Here is a 20171-nt window from a genome sequence, read left to right as displayed (position 1 = left end):
CAAAGCCTCAAACTTGTGTTAGCGTATCTACTTTTTCTGTCAGCTTTCCAGTTAGCTTTTGTAGATTGAGATTTGGTTCAACATTAAGTTTTTTCAGTTTGCATGCCTCTTTTGTCCATTTTATTTCAAATAAACTTCATCTATACTTTTACGTTTTATAATCTTTCTTCATTTTTTTATGTTCATCTAGTTTTCAGCACTAGCAGACATGTCTATTGGCAGAAACATAAGAAGGAGCTTTTGCTTCATGATGTTTTGAGATTCCTGGGCACTCAAAACTTTTCTGAATCAATATTTTTCATGAATGTATATTTCTTTTATTTGTTTGACATTGCAAGTATTATACAATGAGGAAAAACCTGTATAATATGTTACAATATTTCAAATACCCTCTAATGCTTACAACAGATATGCTTTCAATCTAGCCTATCACGTGCAAGCATGATAACTATTATCCACGTTTTAAGATATCGACTCATATTTCATGCAGATGTTTGGCTGAGACTAAAAATGCACTTGGTAAGGCTAAGAAAAAAATACAAGAATCTTTGTAATTAAAATAGTTGACTGATAATTTTTAATTTATAAATAAATAATTTTAAAATTGTAGCACATCATTTAACGCACGCATCCTATGTATGTGGGGTTAAAACGAAGTAGACAAGGAGCAGGCAAATCCTGGATACCAGGACTGCCAGCAAATATAACTTATTGGTAATACTGATATTAATATGGTATCTTCATACAAAAGAGAATCTGCGGAGAGTGCTGCGATGAGAATGCTTGCAACTAGTTTCAGCTCTGCCAAGAGGAGTCCATATATGTTCCATCACCAATTTGCAGCCTCTTCACATCTTGGTCAACAGATTGCTCCCGGCTCTTCTGCCAACCCCATTGAAATGACTCTTCATTGTTTGCCCTCGTGCAGCTTGCTGCGAAGTTTTCTTCAACCTTCCATGGCATTCTTTGAGCGCTAGTCGGAAGTTGTTTGGCTATATATAAGGTAGACTGTTGGTCGAATCCATTTTGAGGACAGTTGGCACTGACTCTCATAGAATGGCTGTCCCTTTTCTGTTTGCTACTTCTTGACATTGGGTTTTCTACTTCATCAAGGATAGAGAAGACTGCAAAATATCAAATTGTTATTTTAATCTATGTAGCTTGTAGGCTCCGTAGTTTTGTGGACGCATTGAGAGGTGATTGTCGGTCTCACTGCTGCAAGTATTTGTCAGAGCTTTGCCCAGATCAATTATGATTCGAGTACAGTGCTCTTTACCTTGTTTAATTAAAGTGTGCTCAGATCACAAGGGTTTATTGGATCAAAGTTCCTAGTCTCGTTTTGCCTCCTTTTTACCGTGTACAAAATTTCCACAATCGGGTTAAACAAAAGTTTGAATTATTGAGAATTTACTGTTTTCTGAATTCCTGAATCAATTTATGAACAATTACTACAATATAGAAACATTGTTCCGTTGGTTTCTGATAAGAAAGAAGGAAAACGATGTTGACAAAACCTAGCTTGTTGAACATCTGTAAAATTTATGAGCTCTGTAATTTGTCAAAATTTTCAAAACATTATTTTGTGATTCAGGGTTTACATATATATTGTCTATAGCCTGCTGGTGATTTGATTGGTTAGATATTGGTTGATATGTACAAATTATTTGGTTTGTTAGATCCTTTCTGACACATACAAGTCATTTGATTGGCTAGATCTTATCTGACACACACAACTGATTTGATTTTAGACAATTAAGTTCTTAATTGACTTGGTTTGATTTCAAATTTAAACCAGTATATTTTAGCATATATCTGGTTTTCATTTACCTTCCTCCATAGGCAGAACACTAAAGGCACTAGACGGCACTTCACGCCTCTGTCTTTCATTCAGTGCTGAAATAAACAAGTGTTCACATAATCTCCATATTGAGATTCAAATCAAGGGTGTTATATGCTACTACCTATGGTATCATCAAATAGATGAGCAATAGTTATTATAGAATAAATCAATCTGGCATATTTATATGAGGTTGTAAATATGCATAGCACAAAAGAAAGTTATGACATCAGAAATCAACTCAATTCAGGTTTTAGAATCCACACTGATATTGATCATTAAGTTTAATGAAAGCCAACTCAGATACAGGAATATAGTTTACTTATTATGAAACTTTGTCTCAAGTGTGACTATCTCTGCCTCCACAATACATGTATGTCAAAGCTACTACGTATTATTAACAAGTAATATCTTGCAGATATATTGTGTGAGTATACATGTATTGAAATAGCTAGTCATTCTGCTGATCCGGAGTTGCGACTATCTAAGGATACAAGGAAATTTTTAGCAACACTTACTGTAAGTGAATTCAAATGGTGTCTCACATCCTCTGTTATCTACATACACTTCTAACTGCATTGAAAAAGACGTTGATTCTGGCTCGGTTTTGCAAGCTTCACGCCAGTCTTTAAAAGGTGGCACTTTAAATGCTAAGCTGTATGGCTAAAATTATACGAAACTTGAAAAAGTTACATAGCTCTTCTTCTATTACATAACCATACAATAAATCAATGTACATGTATTTACAGCGGTGGGAGTAAATGCAACAGAGGTGCCTCCTAGGAAGAATTAGATAATTTGTTCATAGTAGTAAGGGTGCAACATACCAATAGACTTTCATAGCTAAAATTAGAAATTAGTTTAAAATCACTTACGGTTGTAACATTGTGAAAAACATTGGCTTCTGCAGACCAGTCGAACTTCTTTGAACTGATCTTGATAATAACACTTCTCTCTTCAGATTTGCTCTCAAAGTTTTTTCCTTTCATGGCAATAACCAGCCCTCCAGTCACATTGTCTTCAGCGCTCGTCATGTTTGATATTGCAGGAGGGCCTTGAGATTGCTCTACGATATCAAAATATAAATTATTGCTATTAGCCTACTTCCATCTGGTAACAAAATAAAATTTTACGTTTTTATTTCGCAGTTTTGTAAAATAGGATAAATGGAGTGGCTGTAAATAATCAGCCATAACATGTATCATAAACTCATGCTGGTCATTCTCAATTTAGTCTGTTAGCTTTTGAAAATGGATGGAATCTATTAGCAAACTTCCTACTCTTTGTTTTACTGCAAATATTTCTTGATGGTTGGTTAGCTAAGTAAATAAAAAGAAGGAAAAAGGCATGGAATAGCAGGCCCGTATTTCTTGGGGCCGCTGGGCAGCTGAGCCGTCCCAACGCTTTAGCGATTTTTGCCGGCTAAGTACTAAGAATTGCAGTCTAAGCTCATTCACTTGGAATTTCCAACAAGCAATTTACTGGTAACTAGCATTCTATATTGTCTCCGAGGTGATCTCGCCAAATGAATGATCTTGTGAGACTTTGTTAAGACTTGGAAACTGACCTTTATTGCTTATAGTGGAAGTGTGAAGAAGACCTCCAAACTTGCATTTTCCTCATCATATAAAACTTAGTTAACGTAGAATCAAAACATCGATAAGGAGCACTATGGGACAGGCTCGTCTAAATAATCTTCTGATATTACACATATATAAAGATGTTGAAATAGATACACAATCAGTTGTGAAAGATTTCTGCTATGGACACATTGACAGAACAAGAGCTATTGTAATAAAGAAGTAATAGCTTTTGTTCTGTCAATGTCCCTTACAGAAATCTGTAGTGTCAAGAGTTTTATATTGTTTGTTGAATAAAGAAAAAGTTTTGCCTACAATGAACCATAAACAATATAATTACGTAGATTTTGATGCTTACAATTGATTGCGTTTATGCATACTTTGAGGGATGTTGATGCTTAAAAAGTTCAGAGCTTCAGGGCGCTGCCCTGAACCCCCTTGGGGGATTTACACCGCTCCCAAACCCCCAGGTGTTCGTAACTAGTCGCCTAACATTTGCCGCCCCAACTTGAAACTAGAGATTACAGGCCTATGGAATAGTGCTATTAATCTCGAAATAATTCTAGCTCTTAATCAAAGTGATATTTTAGACATTTGGAGTTGTATCTAGTTTATACATACCACAGCTTATGGTATCTGTTACAATTTGAGCCCAATTGGCTGGCTCCCAATCAACCACTCCATCTGTCTTGACTTTCTGCCGTAAGAGGCATAGTCGATAAACCACTCGACACTTTCTATCCAGTTTTGTAGTCCTTTCACCGCGCCTTTTGATACCCACATCGAGTCTGTAAGACAAAAAACTTGCTAGCTTTCTGTTCAGAACTGTTGACAAATGCAGATGGTGATTAGGAAAACAGCTACTGTACATCTCTCTCACTTGAGATTGAAGCGTTTTCCTTGAATGCTTTTCTTGATGCAAATAACCGACACTCCATCTATTTCAGTTTCGTAAGACGGCTGATCTGAGACACAGTTGGTTTTGAAGTGGGGATGACCGGTAACTTTTTGTTCCTTTTTGTCAGAGATGCAGGCAGCTATGAGAACTGCTGAGTATGTGTCTGATGAGGAAGATTCCTGCAAGAGACAATTGGTTTACCTATAGGTATGACGTAAACAATTTAATGAGGACTCGGATGAAATTATTTAAAAAATCAACGACTGCCAATTTAATCTTTCTTACCAATGTAACCAAGAGCTCAACTGGTCCACCGTCTTCTGTTTTTATTGCACCCCTTGAGCCTTCACAGTTGTAACTCGGTCTGACCTTTCTGGCTGGTGGTTTCATCCACTCAATGCTTAGACCAGTGGTCTTCTTTAGACCGTTGTCATTGATGAGTTGAATTCCTGTTTGAAGGCAGTTCATGATGATCTCTCTAAAATGTGATATTTTATTCTTATGGACACAGAGATTGTGTTTTATTCAATGCTAACCATAGCTTGCAACCAATATTTGCAATAAAGACACATACCTGGTACTCTGCATCAGCTCTGTTTAGCTTAATTTCTGCATGGGTTTAATTATTTAGTCCTTTATCTTAGAAGTTGTCTTCTTTTGATAACTTTTTAAGGTAAAGATAGCTATTTGTTACAAAAGCTAAGCATTATTGGCTTAATCTTATTGTAAGCATGATTTTAATAGCAAGAGAGGTTTTGGTTATCTTAGGCCACGACTAAATTTTTAAATCTTACATCTTGCAAGGGCAATTAAAACGATTATACCAATGGTTATGTTTGTCTTAAGTTAGCCATGAGGCGTAAGATTTTTTTTTAAATATGGAATTAATATTTCTAGAATTGTTTTTTTAGATCTCACTGGGTTTATAAGTGCCTATAATAATAACTGTTAGCTGTTTTTAGCTGTTATCTTTACCCAGGACAGATGTATACAGTTCTGACAAAGGAACTAAATCTGGTCAGAGAAAGCTATGCACATCCAAATAAAACTACGTTAAAAGTTGTAATTGTGATGTTTTCACAAACCTGTCTTCTTGATTCAGGTTTTCTTTTGGTTTGTCTGCTCGCTTTCCTTCAAGAGGTTTAGAAACCTGTGAAACACTTGTTTTTGGAAGGCTTCCACAAGTTGGAGAAGTTGACCAATAATTGTCTGGAGATGCATATCCATCACAGGAGTAGTCTAAATGGCCAGATGCTGAAGCGTTTGGATTTATTGTTCCCCTTCCTTGCTTAGGTGAGCTGCCAAATACTTCGTCCTAAAATTATTCAAAACAGTGTGATGGATTTTTGATATTAGGAACCATGAGGAGTCGGAGTGAGTTGCGGTCACATGATAAGGAAATAGAAAATATATCTGCACCATTGCTGTGGTATACTTTTTGCTCCTCCAGTTCTTCTGACCTGTTAATACTCTCGGCTGTTTGTACTAGTTACCATTACATACTTGTTTTAATGTCTATAAACTTGTTGTTGCTTGCTCATCAGTCGCCACAGCTATCAGTTCCGGCCAAAGCTGACAGAGGCTTGTCTACCGATTATATTGATTAAGGAGCATCGCAATGGGTAAAGACTTACCCTTGAAAGGTTGTATCGCTGCTCCATAGCAGAATTGTTCAAGAAAGAGTCTTTTGTATCTGATCCTGAAGAAACACCAGAGCTGATAGTACGAGTCCTTTTTCTTGTGTTGATAGCTATTGGAGCCGACCCTATAAAAATGAGATTGGTTAGAGAAGTGGCTTTAAAGTGTAAAAATACTTCAGTCGATTATCTAATGGCTAGTTGCAGCATTACAAACGTTGTGTAGGTATTTGTATAACATTTTACACCAGAAACTTGATGTGCATTGACCATTTTAATTTACCAAATAAACATCAATGTTTTCTTAGTATACTGTGAATTTCCATCTTACCATTTCGGAAAACTCCATCTGGGCTATCCGGATCCATAAACTTGCCCGCATTAAGCAATGACGTTTCTAGCATTTGGCCCCCAAATTCATGGTCATCTAGCACTGTTGGATAGGGTGGAGGCGATAGCTGGATATTGTCAAATAACGGTGGGTAGTCAAGATTCGACCCTCCAGACTGATTGACGTAAAATTCAGCCTTACCTATGAAATTTCATGTCTTAAAGGGTTGCCTTTATTGAGCTGGCTCTAAACATTATTACGAGTACTATTAAAAAGACAGGGCTATGGAGAACAGTGAATGTGCAGGTGTCAGTACTTGCGCCGTTCTTATTTGTATTTGTATACTAATCTCATAAGCTACCTTGCTGCTATTCTCGCTCTAATCTCAGCTTACATCCATCTATGTAGCTCTAATAACATAACTAAAGGATTAACTCTTAAATTCAGGGTGTCACATTTTTCTGTTCACCATACAGATTGCTTTGAACAGCTTTTATTTTGTTAAAATAGTAAACTAATAGGCTGAATATAGAATCGCATCAAAGGTTTTGAGATAAGACTTGGTGAAGAATGTGCTTACAAGTATTGTCAGCACCATAAACACTCATGAACACCAGTAATTTACTTGGCAAACACTAATCAAATATTTCTTTGTCTACCAGTCAGCTCTACTCTACACTTGGCTGACATACTTAAGCATTTCCATTACCTCGTTTCAGTAGTTAGTAGATAGTGAGAAAGTAGGTATTATAACTTACTCTGTGTTTCAGATGAGCCCTGCATCTGGTTTACTAACGAAAACTAATTAGCACTCTGCCAACCTTCTCGTTTTCAAAAAAGCGTCTGTCCAGCAGCGTTGCAGTTAGTAAAATGCTGCTGTAAACATTATTCTTTTCATACACATCAATGGAGCATGACTGTAAAAACTTCTGGAAAATCCCACAGGCGGAATGGAGAGTACACAAAGTAAAGCGAAACTGCTATCCAGCATTGTACGGTGATGCAATGATGAAGCATCCATCATCCCTCGCAATCTCAACTTCCTTATAAACTACATACCATAACTTGGCTACAGTGACGCCGGGCAATGCATAAGTGAGTCATCTATCTATAGGCTCAGCGTGACATCCAATTGTTAAGGAAGGGGTCAAGTATCCGAAGGCTTGCCTTTCTTCACCATAAAATATGAGTAACTCCTGGCATTGCTCCTATCTGCTTACAAGAACCAAATATTTACATTCTCCTGTAGCAGTCCTTCTGTTCTCGTGATAATCACAATCGTTGTGAAGTTTAGAAGGGCTGCATGTATCAGTGGCATTGGCATACTGCATGATTTCACTCATGATTGATTTAAAGATTCACATGCTGTTAATAAAGTTGTGTACAAATACCCACAGAGTTTCTGTGTGTTTCTGTAGATGGTGTTGTAGATACGTGCAGAGCATGTGTGTTTTGCTATAGATGGTGATGTAGATATACTCATAGCATAAAAATGTGTGTTTTTATAGATGGTGATGTAGATATACTCATAGCATATGTGTGTTTCTATAGATGGTGATGTAAATATACTCATAGCATATGTGTGTTTCTATAGATGGTGATGTAAATATACTCATAGCATATGTGTGTTTCTATAGAGGGCGATTTAGATATACTCATAGCATATGTGTCTTTCTATAGATGTAGTTATACGCAGAGCATATGTGTGTTTCTATAAATGGTGCTGCAAATGACAACTATTTCCGAAGTTTCATGCCTGCTTGAAATTCTATACATTCTGACAACAGTAATTACAAAAGTTCCTTGTAAAAGCCGCATTAGCAGAGCAGCTAGGAAAATGCAGAGGGGGCAGGGACTAAAGCATTTTAGTATTTTTATGGAAAACAAAAGAGTAATTTTGCTAAAGTCAATCTGAATGTCTATAGAAATGTAAAAAAGGAGTAGCTGAAGTATGTCTCTAGTATGTCTATGAGTATGTACTCTAGTATGTCTAGGAGTATGTACTCCATTTTATCTTTGAGTACGTAATCTAGTATGTCAATGAGTATGTACTCTAGTATGTCTTTGAGTACGTAATCTAGTATGTATATGAATATGTACTCTAGTATGTCTATGAGTATGTACTCCAGTATGTCTTTGAGTATGTACTTTAGTATGTCTATGAGTATTTACACTAGTATGTCTATGAGTGTGTACTCTAGTATGTCTATGAGTATGTACTCTAATATGTCTTTGAGTATGTACTCTAGTATGTCTATGGGTATATACACTAGTATGTATATGGATATGTACTCTAGTATGTCTATGAGTATGTACTCTAGTATGTATATGGATATGTACTCTAGTATGTCTATGGGTATATACACTAGTATGTATATGAATATGTACTCTAGTATGTCTATGAGTATGTACTCTAGTATGTATATGGATATGTACTCTAGTATGTCTATGGGTATATACACTAGTATGTATATGAATATGTACTCTAGTATGTCTATGAGTATGTACTCTAATATGTCTATGAATATGTACTCCAGCATGTCTATGAGTATGTACTCCAGTATTTCTATGAGAATGCTAAGAGTATTATAGGTGATACAGTTTGGAATGTCATTATATTAGAATTACTACTATTTATAAATGACTAGGTGAATGTCCAGCATCGCATTAGTAATAAAGAAGTCTTTTTCTCAGAGGTTTAATTTTTAATCAACCCATACAACATTTACTATTACTAGAAATTTCACTTTCATACAGCTCACGACCAAAGTGATATTGGAAAAAAGAAAGGGTACTGATGGTTGAGAAATGCAATATTAGCAGTCAAATGGCACTGCAGTGCAATAGGATAACTGCAATGGTAGCTGCAATGTACTGAGTGTGGGTGTTATTATATACAACAAACAGCAATAATAAAAGGAAAAGATTATATGTTTATATCTCTCCCCCTTCAATAGGAGAAATGCAATATTAGAAGTAAAATGCACTGATATTATTAGAATAACCAATATTATTAATATAGTAATAATCGAAAACCAATGCACAATTTTGTTTACATTTCAAAACGTCATAGCTAACAATATCAAGAAGTTGTGATATTTATACAAATTTTTTGTAAATCTATTTAACAAAACTATTTAGAAAAAATAATAACAGTAACATACTGCTCATCATCGATGTTGTTAGTGTTACTATAAGACTTCAATAGTCATCCAAACTTATAATTAAATATTGTAATAATCTCATAAGAATCGTTAGAAAAAAATATCATCGTCATTTCCTATACTTTCACTGCTTTGGGCATCAGTTAGAATACCAAAGTACTCAAAAGTTTCCAAAATGTCAGTTACTTTGAAATCGGCAAAAAAGAAACTTGCCGATAAAAAGTACTTTCTACTAAGGCAAAAACTTTCCCCAGTCATTGCCAAGGTTGCTAAAATAGAGATAATAGTATAGAATGATGGATAACTTGTAAATTAAACTCATAGCAGAGCTTTAGCATGTTCCTTGAGGTACTAAGGTTGAGATGATTTTGCAACCGTGATTGCAACCGTGCTTGTGCCCCATCACAAAGTGCTTTGGAAGGGTAAATTTGTATTTGAGGCAATATACCTCTTTTGTGATTGTCTCCACACTATCATTGATGAAAAATAAAAGCATCCAATCCAGAATAACTGTTGGGTAATTGACCTTTAATAACTAAATAGCAATTTTACTAAAGAATTGCCTTAAGGACAGATCTTGTTGCTAGACAGAACTCGTGCAATAAAACCAATTTCATGCAGAATCAGTACATCCCTCAATGAACCAAATCTGACATCAGGGTGTGCAGTCTTAAATAATATTTGGCTGCAAAGGTAGCTGTAGTCTGAATGAAAAGACAAGAAACAGCAAGCATATACTCTAATAGCTGATTTTGTTGAGTTGCTTGTTTGGTGAAATAAACATGAACCACTCGAACACATTACAACCAACCATTATTGTACACCCAAACATTGCACTAGACATTGCACTAGCCCTTTTGTTGATCTGATTAAATTAGGTAATAAGGATTGTTGCTAAATTGACTCTATAAATAATTTTTGATAATTATCTTAGCAGCTACCAACTTTCAAATAGCAAGCATTCATATTTTGCTGCGCAACATGAAACAGTTTTTAGTTCTGGCCACCGCAATCGTTTGTGAACTTTTAGTTGAAACCCAGTTTTTAAATTTTCCCATCACTTGTAAATAGATAAGATCTCCCTTGATCAGCTTCACCACTCGCATCAACATCTCCTACAATCTTTAATCTGATGCTGCCAATATCTTATTCAAAAAGTCAGCAAATTCATAATCAGCAAGGTTTAAAAGATACTGATGTTTATGTAATTAGTAGGACACGCCTACTTTTTACCAAATACCGATTAGTTGAATGCTTGTCAGAGTGCAGACTAATTTACTGGGAAGTGAACCCAGTTCTGCTGTTCACAAGTCAGCTGCTCTAGAACGCTGGGCCACTGCTGCTGTGTCATATTTTAGTTATATGTAATAATCTCACATTTTGGAAAAAAATATAAATGTGACATTATTACAAAAATACCACATCTATTAGTGGCTGGATTATCATGTTCAAGCACACCGTTGCTCTTCCACCATTGCATCATTTGGTCATAGAAATATTATTCCATTGTCAATTTGAGACTGCAGCCAAGCATTATTTGGTTATATGGCATGCATCAAGTTTGTTTTTAGGTGATCGTTGGTAAAAATCCATCTTTAATTGTCTAAATTATAGTATATATTTGACAGAGCTAGTTTTACTTTATTAGCAATGTGATAATTGTAGCAACCCCAACATCCTATATCTACAAATTGACGATACAGTATTGATGTAAATTGTATTGCTACAAATTGACTATATTCTATTGCTGCAAATTGACTATATTTTTGTTACCATATTGACTATGTTTGTTACCAAAAATTGAAAATGCATAATTTATTCTGAAAAGCAATGAATGAAAAAACACTTAACACCTCATATGTTAATTGATTGTGTTTGCTGGTTTTCATGGTTTCTGGTCGCCGGTATTCATCAGAAATCGAATGCAAAGTTGCTTGATTTAAATATTTATACGCTAAAACATGTGCCCAAATTTTTGCTAATTCAAACTTTGTTAGTAGTTTTCAATCAATAGGTTTATTACTTACATTAATAACGCTGGGTGGCACAGCTAGTTCATGTGAAGCCTTATTCAATTAACTTTCTAAAGTAATGAGAAATTCCTGGACAAGCTATTGATTTAGCTCTTATACTTATAAATAGACGAATATATGCATCAATAAATATGTATATAAATAAATATGTACATGAATACATGAATAAATATGTACATCAGTATGTACAAAAATAAACGTGTACATATTCTTTTAATTGAGCTTTAGCCAACGAGCTAAAAACGATGAAAAGCTAAACGTGCAGAGAACTTACTGCAACATCCTGTTGCAGTTTCCATTGAGTAGCAGGTGTTTGCAGGTATTTGCCCACGCACTCGACTCGTTGTGAAACTAGATATACAAATACGTAACAATAGGAGATAGTAATCAATTTTCATTTTGACCGATCGTTTCATCTTTTTGTTAAGACATTTAATCAATACAGTTAAAATACGGTACTTTTCCACAGTCACAATTTAAGCGCTTCATTTAACTAGTTCAAGCAGGAATTATCCAGCTAAGCACAATTGCAGCTCTAATATTGCATCCTAGCATGTCTGCCAATGTCCTTTTAGAAGTGCCTATTTAGCAGAGTGTATAATATATTTCAAAATCAGTTCTTCTTACTGATTGCTAGTGATAATTTATAAATTTAAGTTGCTTATCAGCATTCTCACAAACTAGATGCATATTTTGAAGATCCTAATATTATTTGGCACAACGAATGCACAAATGTAGATGCAGCTAAAAAACTAATTACTAGCAACAAATATGTGAAGATTTCTTGCTGATTAGCTCATGTGTGTCAACATGTTTTTACCGCTGAGACAATATATCTTGCCTTTAATTTTTGAACAATTCTTGAAGTTTGCAAGATTAAGGAAGCTCCCTCTTTCTTTTTCAGTCTGATACCCACAGTCTAAATTATCATCATCTGAATCGCCAATTTAATATACCTTAGTCTAAATTATCATCATCTGAATCACCAATTTAATATACCTTAGTCTAAATTATCATCATCTGAATCGCCAATTTAATATACCTTAGTCTAAATTATCATCATCTGAATCGCCAATTTAATATACCTTAGTCTAAATTATAATCATCTGAATCGCCAATTAATATACCTAGACCTTAGTCTAAATTATCATCATCTGAATCGCCAATTTAATATACCTTAGTCTAAATTATCATCATCTGAATCACCAATTTAATATACCTTAGTCTAAATTATCATCATCTGAATCGCCAATTTAATATACCTTAGTCTAAATTATCATCATCTGAATCGCCAATTTAATATACCTTAGTCTAAATTATAATCATCTGAATCGCCAATTAATATACCTAGACCTTAGTCTAAATTATCATCATCTGAATCGCCAATTTAATATACCTTAGTCTAAATTATCATCATCTGAATCACCAATTTAATATACCTTAGTCTAAATTATCATCATCTGAATCGCCAATTTAATATACCTTAGTCTAAATTATCATCATCTGAATCGCCAATTTAATATACCTTAGTCTAAATTATCATCATCTGAATCGACAATTTAATATACCTTAGTCTAAATTATCATCATCTGAATCGCCAATTAATATACCTTAGTCTAAATTATAATCATCTGAATCGCCAATTAATATACCTTAGTCTAAATTATCATCATCTGAATCGCCAATTTAATATACCTTAGTCTAAATTATAATCATCTGAATCGCCAATTAATATACCTTAGTCTAAATTATCATCATCTGAATCGCCAATTTAATATACCTTAGTCTAAATTATCATCATCTGAATCGCCAATTTAATATACCTTAGTCTAAACCAGTGGTTCCCAACCTTTTTTTTTTCTTTTACCCCTTTGCAAAATTTTCAAATACAAATTCCTCCCTTGGAAAATGTGAAGTGTGAACCCAAACTATATTGTATTTACTGAAAGGGCTACACAGGTACATATATGTAGGTCAGCAGCATATATACATGTATTTATTTGTTAAATAACTGAGAGTAGCATATATAGTAATAAATCACGTCAACATTATTGTTATTCCGGTACACTCAACGGGTGTGGGGTGAGATTATGAATTTTAATGAGACCGCTCCTGCTGATGCCTCTGTGCAAGTTTACACAAATTAGGCGTTGTTTTTTAAAATGCACATCTCAAGTCGCTCTCAAGTTCAAGTCGATTTCTTTTCTTATTTTTAAGGTGCAGCATTGATGAAAATCCTACTTCGTGTAGGTAGGTACAGCTAAATGGCCTCAGAATCTTTGTTGCCTTTCCAGCAATGAGTAGAGAAATGTTTCTTGCCGAGAGCCAAACTGGTCAATAGACATTGATCTGAGATCATCTTCCAGTGCAGAAATGTTGACCAACTCAACAAACTCCTATTGTAGCTCCTCAGGAATTTTTTGAACGGCGCGAGAAAATGAATTTCGTGGGATATATTTTTTTCCGAAGGTAGCTCAGGGAAGTAGCATCCAAATTCTGTTATGAGATCAGACAGGTGTTCAGTAATGGTTGCCACTAGACTACCAGGAGCATGTTTTGTCTTCCAATAATTCAGTGAGTGTGGGAAAGAATACCGTGTTGCCAGTGCAGGTTTGTGTATGCCACAGTACCAGCTTTGCTTTGAAAGCATCAATGCTGTCATGAAAGACAAGGAAATGATGCTTGCTCCCTTGTAACTTCAAGTTCAACTTGTTTAGCAAGGCAAATGTATCAACCAGGTATGCAGTCTTAAATACATAGTTATCAGCTTTCATGGTTGCTAAAAGTTCATGCTGGCCTTTACTTTCAAAAGATTTCATAACCTCGGACGTAGCTCAAAGAGCCTGCCTAACATGTTTCCCTTGGACAACCACCTCACATCAGTATGAAATAACAAAGGTGTAAACACGACATCACTTTCAGAACATAATGCTGAGAACAATCTGGTATTTAGTGTTGATGCGTTGATGTAATTCACAACTTTTAGGTTCACAACCAAGTTTGATTTCAATGCTTGTGGAAGAGTTTTTAATGTAAATGCTTCACGGTGAATGAAGCAATGCACTCCTTCTATATCAGGGTTCTTCTGATTGATCTGTTTTACAAAGCCTGATCAACATTCTAACATAGCAGGTGCTCCACCAGTGCATACACTTATTAACTTCTCCCAACCTAACTTGGCCTTTTTAAGGAAATTTTCAACTATTTTCAACACATCTCTTGCTGAAGTTGTTCTAAGCAAGGGCTGACAAAACAGAAACTCCTTTTCAATGGATGTGTCATGCACATATCTACCATACACTAATAGCTGGGAAAGACTGGCAACATCAATTGACTCAGCAAGTTGTATGGTCCAAAATAGGGACGCTTTAATCTTAGCCACTACTTTTTTTTCAACATTTGCTGCAATGTCATCAATGCGTCGTTTCACAGTGTTGTTGGATGGTGGGAGGTCTTGAAATTTTTGCCAAGCTGGTTTTCCAAGTAGTATCGATGCGCAGTCTAACATACATGGCTTGATCAGGGTCTCTCCTATTGCATATGCCTCTTTGCACTGAGCAATAATGTAGGAAACAGCGGATGAAGCTGTAATAAGTGCATTACTATGAGCATAGAGATCTCCACTTGTATCAAGTCTACTTCTCTTTACTTGCCCCTCTTTAGACTAGAAGTAATCCCAGTCGTTCTCAGCTCGTGTGGGGGGAATTTTATGCGAGTGTTGCCTCAACTGAAAGGGTTCCATGGAGTCATTTGAGAAGGTTTGCAGGCATATCACACATGCGGAAGCCGAAGAATGTTTTTCATAATATATGGAAACCCATAAACCAAGTAACTCTCAATGTAGGTTCGTTTCTTTGCCTTTGACATCTCGCAATAATTAATAGTTGTAAAAATAAAGCGGCGGCTGAAAAATATTATAAACGACCTAGTATCTGTTTGTACAATAATAATCATCTGCGAGTGTAGTAATATTTTTTATTTGATCTACTACTATAGATGCATGAATATGTGACTTATTTGCAGAAAAGCAAGTAAGACATAACATGCGTAATAATAGGAAACAATAATGCGAACATATACGTAATTATATTTGTACAAAGAAGCTTACAGTTTTTTTTTCTTTTACATGTGATGCAGTAGTTGATAAGTGAGTGTGTCCTTGCATCAAATACACGTGCACTCTGAGCAGCACAATTTCAAACTAAGCATTAGTTTGACCTTAGTTATTAAGGTCATTAATTAAGGTCAAACTGGCTTATTGGAATTTTTCCAAATTGTTGGCAAAGATTATTACATTTACAGTAGCTACACGCAGACTGTATTACAACGAATGTACAGTAAAAGGTACATGGTCTGCTACCCCCAGCTAGAATATACATGCAATAGAAGAGGAATGGGAACAGAGAACACCTCTAAGATTTTGTTAAAGCTTAAAAGCGCGTTCACAAAATGTGAAATTATAAAAACTAAAATTCCCCCTTTAAAATGCCAAATTCCCCCTGGGGGAATTCCCCCCAGGTTGGGAACCACTGGTCTAAACTATCATCATCTGAATCGCCAATTTAATATACCTTAGTCTAAATTATCATCATCTGAATCGCCAATTTAATTACATTTAAAAAACCGAAAAGTTTGCCTGTTTGCACTTTTGCATTTTATCAACACCACCCACTACCCATTATGTAATAAAATTTTTGGTCACATCTGCGATCAGCCGCAGTGAGACAAACATTCTACATTCCATGAGAATGAAAAAAAATTAAATGAACTGCAGTTGCCGTAGATATTCATAGAGTTCTATACAAGTCCCTCACTCCGCACAAAAATGGAGACAAGATCGATATTTGTTGACCCAGTTTTTACTGCGCTAAACTACTCAAAACACCTCAAGGAAGTATGTATTTTTGAAGCTTCCACCAATAACAACTATCTTATTTAGGCATGGAATTATGCTGACCAAAGTTCAGAAAATTTTCCATTCATCAGATGGGTTGGTTGAGTAAATCTTTTCCAACCTAAACCAGAGAGATTTGTTAACCTCTGTATGACATGGCAGACCTTATCTAGTAAATGCTCAGAAGGCTTGTCATCTTTCAAATAATGTAAAAGTAAAAATGGCTTCTTTGTTTAGGACTTTTTACTAGCCGACTCGCATACTAAACCGGTTGTCTTAAAACTGCAAAGTCGATAAAACTTCTTTAGGAAAATTAGTTGGAAGGTTTTAAGTCACTTTCAAAGAATCGCTGTCATCCAAGTAAAGACAAATTGTAACATAGCAATATAACATGGCATATTACCATAACCTAATAACCTAGCAGCATAATATATCAATAGGACACAACAATAAAATGCAAAAAATAACCGCAACGTAATATGGCAATATAAGAAACCATAGCAATATAACATAAGAATATGAAAACATTTTTTACACTGGCAACCATTTGAGATTGTGTGTAACTTTTCAGCTATGAGAGATACATCGGAAATAGGTTTGCTGGAAAACAATGGAATTTAGATGACAAATGGAGAGACAAAATTGAGAGGCAAAGAGAGAATAATATGCAAATATTACTGAATGGCACGATAAGATTGGAATACGTTGCAAAGCTATGTAATATAAGAATTCAACAGGGTGTAGTTAATATGGTGGAACAAGTTCTTTTATATATTACATTTAGAGTGACCGGTTTCTGACTTACCAATTCTACGAGACTATCATAAAGCAAAAGAACTAACTTAATCTAGAACTTAACTAGAAAACTTACGTTTCCTAAATTCATTAAATATATGTAACCTGTTCATTTACTCTATAAAGTTATTTATATAATTTGTTCATTTACTTTATACAGTTATGTGTATAACCTGTTTATTTAGTCTATACAGCTGTGTATATAACCTGTTCATTTACGTTATACAGTGATGTATATAGCCTGTTCATGTACTCTATACAGTTATGTATATAACCTGTTCATTTACTATATACAGTTATGTATATAACCTATTCATTTACTCTATACATTTATGTATATAGCCTGTTCATTTACTCTATACAGTTATGTATATAACCTGTTCATTTACTCTATACAGTTATGTATGTAACCTGTTCATTTACTCTATACAGTTATATGTATATAACATGTTCATTAATTTTACTCTATACAGCTATGTATACAACCTGTTCATTTACTCTATACAGCTATGTATACAACCTGTTCATTTACTCTATACAGTTATGTATATAACCTGTTCATTCACTCTATACAGTTATGTATATAGCCTGTTCATTTACTCTATACAGTTATGTATATAACCTGTTCATTTACTCTATACAGTTATGTATATAACCTGTTCATTCACTCTACACAGTTATGTATATAGCCTGTTCATTTACTCTATACAGTTATGTATATAACCTGTTCATTTACTCTGTACAGTTATGTATATAGCCTGCTCATTTACTCTATACAGTTATGTATATAACCTGTTCATTTACTCTATACAGTTATGTATATAACCTGTTCATTTACTCTATACAGTTATGTATATAACCTGTTCATTTACTCTATACAGTTATATATATAACCTGTTCATTCACTCTATACAGTTATGTATATAACCTGTTCATTCACTCTATACAGTTATGTATATAACCTGTTCATTTACTCTATACAGTTATGTATATAACCTGTTCATTTACTCTATACAGTTATGTATATAACCTGTTCATTTACTCTATACAGTTATATATATAACCTGTTCATTCACTCTATACAGTTATGTATATAACCTGTTCATTTACTCTATACAGTTATGTATATAACCTGTTCATTTACTCTATACAGTTATGTATATAGCCTGTTCATTCACTCTATACAGTTATGTATATAACCTGTTCATTCACTCTATACAGTTATGTATATAACCTCTTCATTTACTCTATACAGTTATGTATATAACCTGTTCATTCACTCTATACAGTTATGTATATAGCCTGTTCATTTACTGTATACAGTTATGTATATAACCTCTTCATTTACTCTAGACAGTTATGTATATAACCTGTTCATTTACTCTATACAGTTATGTATATAGCCTGTTCATTCACTCTATACAGTTATGTATATAACCTGTTCATTCACTCTATACAGTTATGTATATAACCTGTTCATTTACTCTATACAGTTATGTATATAACCTGTTCATTTACTCTATACAGCTATGTATACAACCTGTTCATTTACTCTATACAGTTATGTATATAACCTGTTCATTTACTCTATACAGTTATGTATGTAACCAGTTCATTTACTCTATACAGTTATGTATATAACCTATTCATTCACTCTATACAGTTATGTATATAACCTGTTCATTTACTCTATACAGTTATGTATATAACCTGTTCATTTACTCTATACAGTTATGTATATAACCTGTTCATTCACTCTATACAGTTATGTATATAACCTGTTCATTTACTCTATACAGTTATGTATGTAACCAGTTCATTTACTCTATACAGTTATGTATATAACCTACTCATTCACTCTATACAGTTATGTATATAACCTGTTCATTTACTCTATACAGTTATGTATATAACCTGTTCATTTACTCTATACAGTTATGTATATAGCCTGTTCATTCACTCTATACAGTTATGTATATAACCTGTTCATTCACTCTATACAGTTATGTATATAACCTGTTCATTTACTCTATACAGTTATGTATATAACCTGTTCATTTACTCTATACAGTTATGTATATAACCTGTTCATTTACTCTATACAGTTATATATATAACCTGTTCATTCACTCTATACAGTTATGTATATAACCTGTTCATTTACTCTATACAGTTATGTATATAACCTGTTCATTTACTCTATACAGTTATGTATATAGCCTGTTCATTCACTCTATACAGTTATGTATATAACCTGTTCATTCACTCTATACAGTTATGTATATAACCTCTTCATTTACTCTATACAGTTATGTATATAACCTGTTCATTCACTCTATACAGTTATGTATATAGCCTGTTCATTTACTGTATACAGTTATGTATATAACCTCTTCATTTACTCTATACAGTTATGTATATAACCTGTTCATTTACTCTATACTGTTATGTATATAGCCTGTTCATTCACTCTATACAGTTATGTATATAACCTGTTCATTCACTCTATACAGTTATGTATATAACCTGTTCATTTACTCTATACAGTTATGTATATAACCTGTTCATTCACTCTATACAGTTATGTATATAACCTGTTCATTTACTCTATACAGTTATGTATATAACCTGTTCATTTACTCTATACAGTTATGTATGTAACCAGTTCATTTACTCTATACAGTTATGTATATAACCTATTCATTCACTCTATACAGTTATGTATATAACCTGTTCATTTACTCTATACAGTTGTGTATATAGCCTGTTCATTCACTCTATACAGTTATGTATATAACCTGTTCATTTACTCTATACAGTTATGTATGTAACCAGTTCATTTACTCTATACAGTTATGTATATAACCTATTCATTCACTCTATACAGTTATGTATATAACCTGTTCATTTACTCTATACAGTTGTGTATATAGCCTGTTCATTCACTCTATACAGTTATGTATATAACCTGTTCATTTACTCTATACAGTTATGTATATAAC

The 20171-nt window shown here is 34.1% G+C and overlaps 1 protein-coding gene across 1 annotated transcript; it reads right to left on the bottom strand.

Moving 5' to 3' along the window:
- Positions 1–341: 341 nt before the first annotated feature.
- LOC137400106 (uncharacterized) lies at positions 342–7100 on the bottom strand. Its single transcript, XM_068086419.1, has 11 exons — positions 7042–7100; positions 6284–6484; positions 5950–6080; positions 5401–5630; positions 4601–4793; positions 4298–4494; positions 4039–4205; positions 2713–2903; positions 2356–2500; positions 1828–1893; positions 342–1124 (listed from the first exon to the last, which is right to left on the bottom strand). Exons 1-11 carry the CDS (start codon positions 7064–7066, stop codon positions 796–798), a joined length of 1875 nt encoding a protein of 624 aa, XP_067942520.1. The 5' UTR covers positions 7067–7100; the 3' UTR covers positions 342–795.
- Positions 7101–20171: the final 13071 nt, after the last annotated feature.

The sequence above is a fragment of the Watersipora subatra genome, chromosome 7 (genome assembly GCF_963576615.1).
Source record: "Watersipora subatra chromosome 7, tzWatSuba1.1, whole genome shotgun sequence".
NCBI classification, from domain to species: Eukaryota; Metazoa; Bryozoa; class Gymnolaemata; order Cheilostomatida; family Watersiporidae; genus Watersipora; species Watersipora subatra.
Note: the sequence above shows the minus strand (reverse complement) of the source record. Positions and strands in the feature narration are given on the sequence as shown.

Coding starts and splice junctions, on each gene's coding strand:
- LOC137400106 (XM_068086419.1), bottom strand. CDS start 7,066: ATGCAGGGCTCATCTGAAACACAGA. Junction 6,081..6,283: donor AGATGGAGTTTTCCGAAATG/GTAAGATGGAAA, acceptor TCATTTTTATAG/GGTCGGCTCCAATAGCTATC. Junction 5,631..5,949: donor AGCGATACAACCTTTCAAGG/GTAAGTCTTTAC, acceptor GAATAATTTTAG/GACGAAGTATTTGGCAGCTC.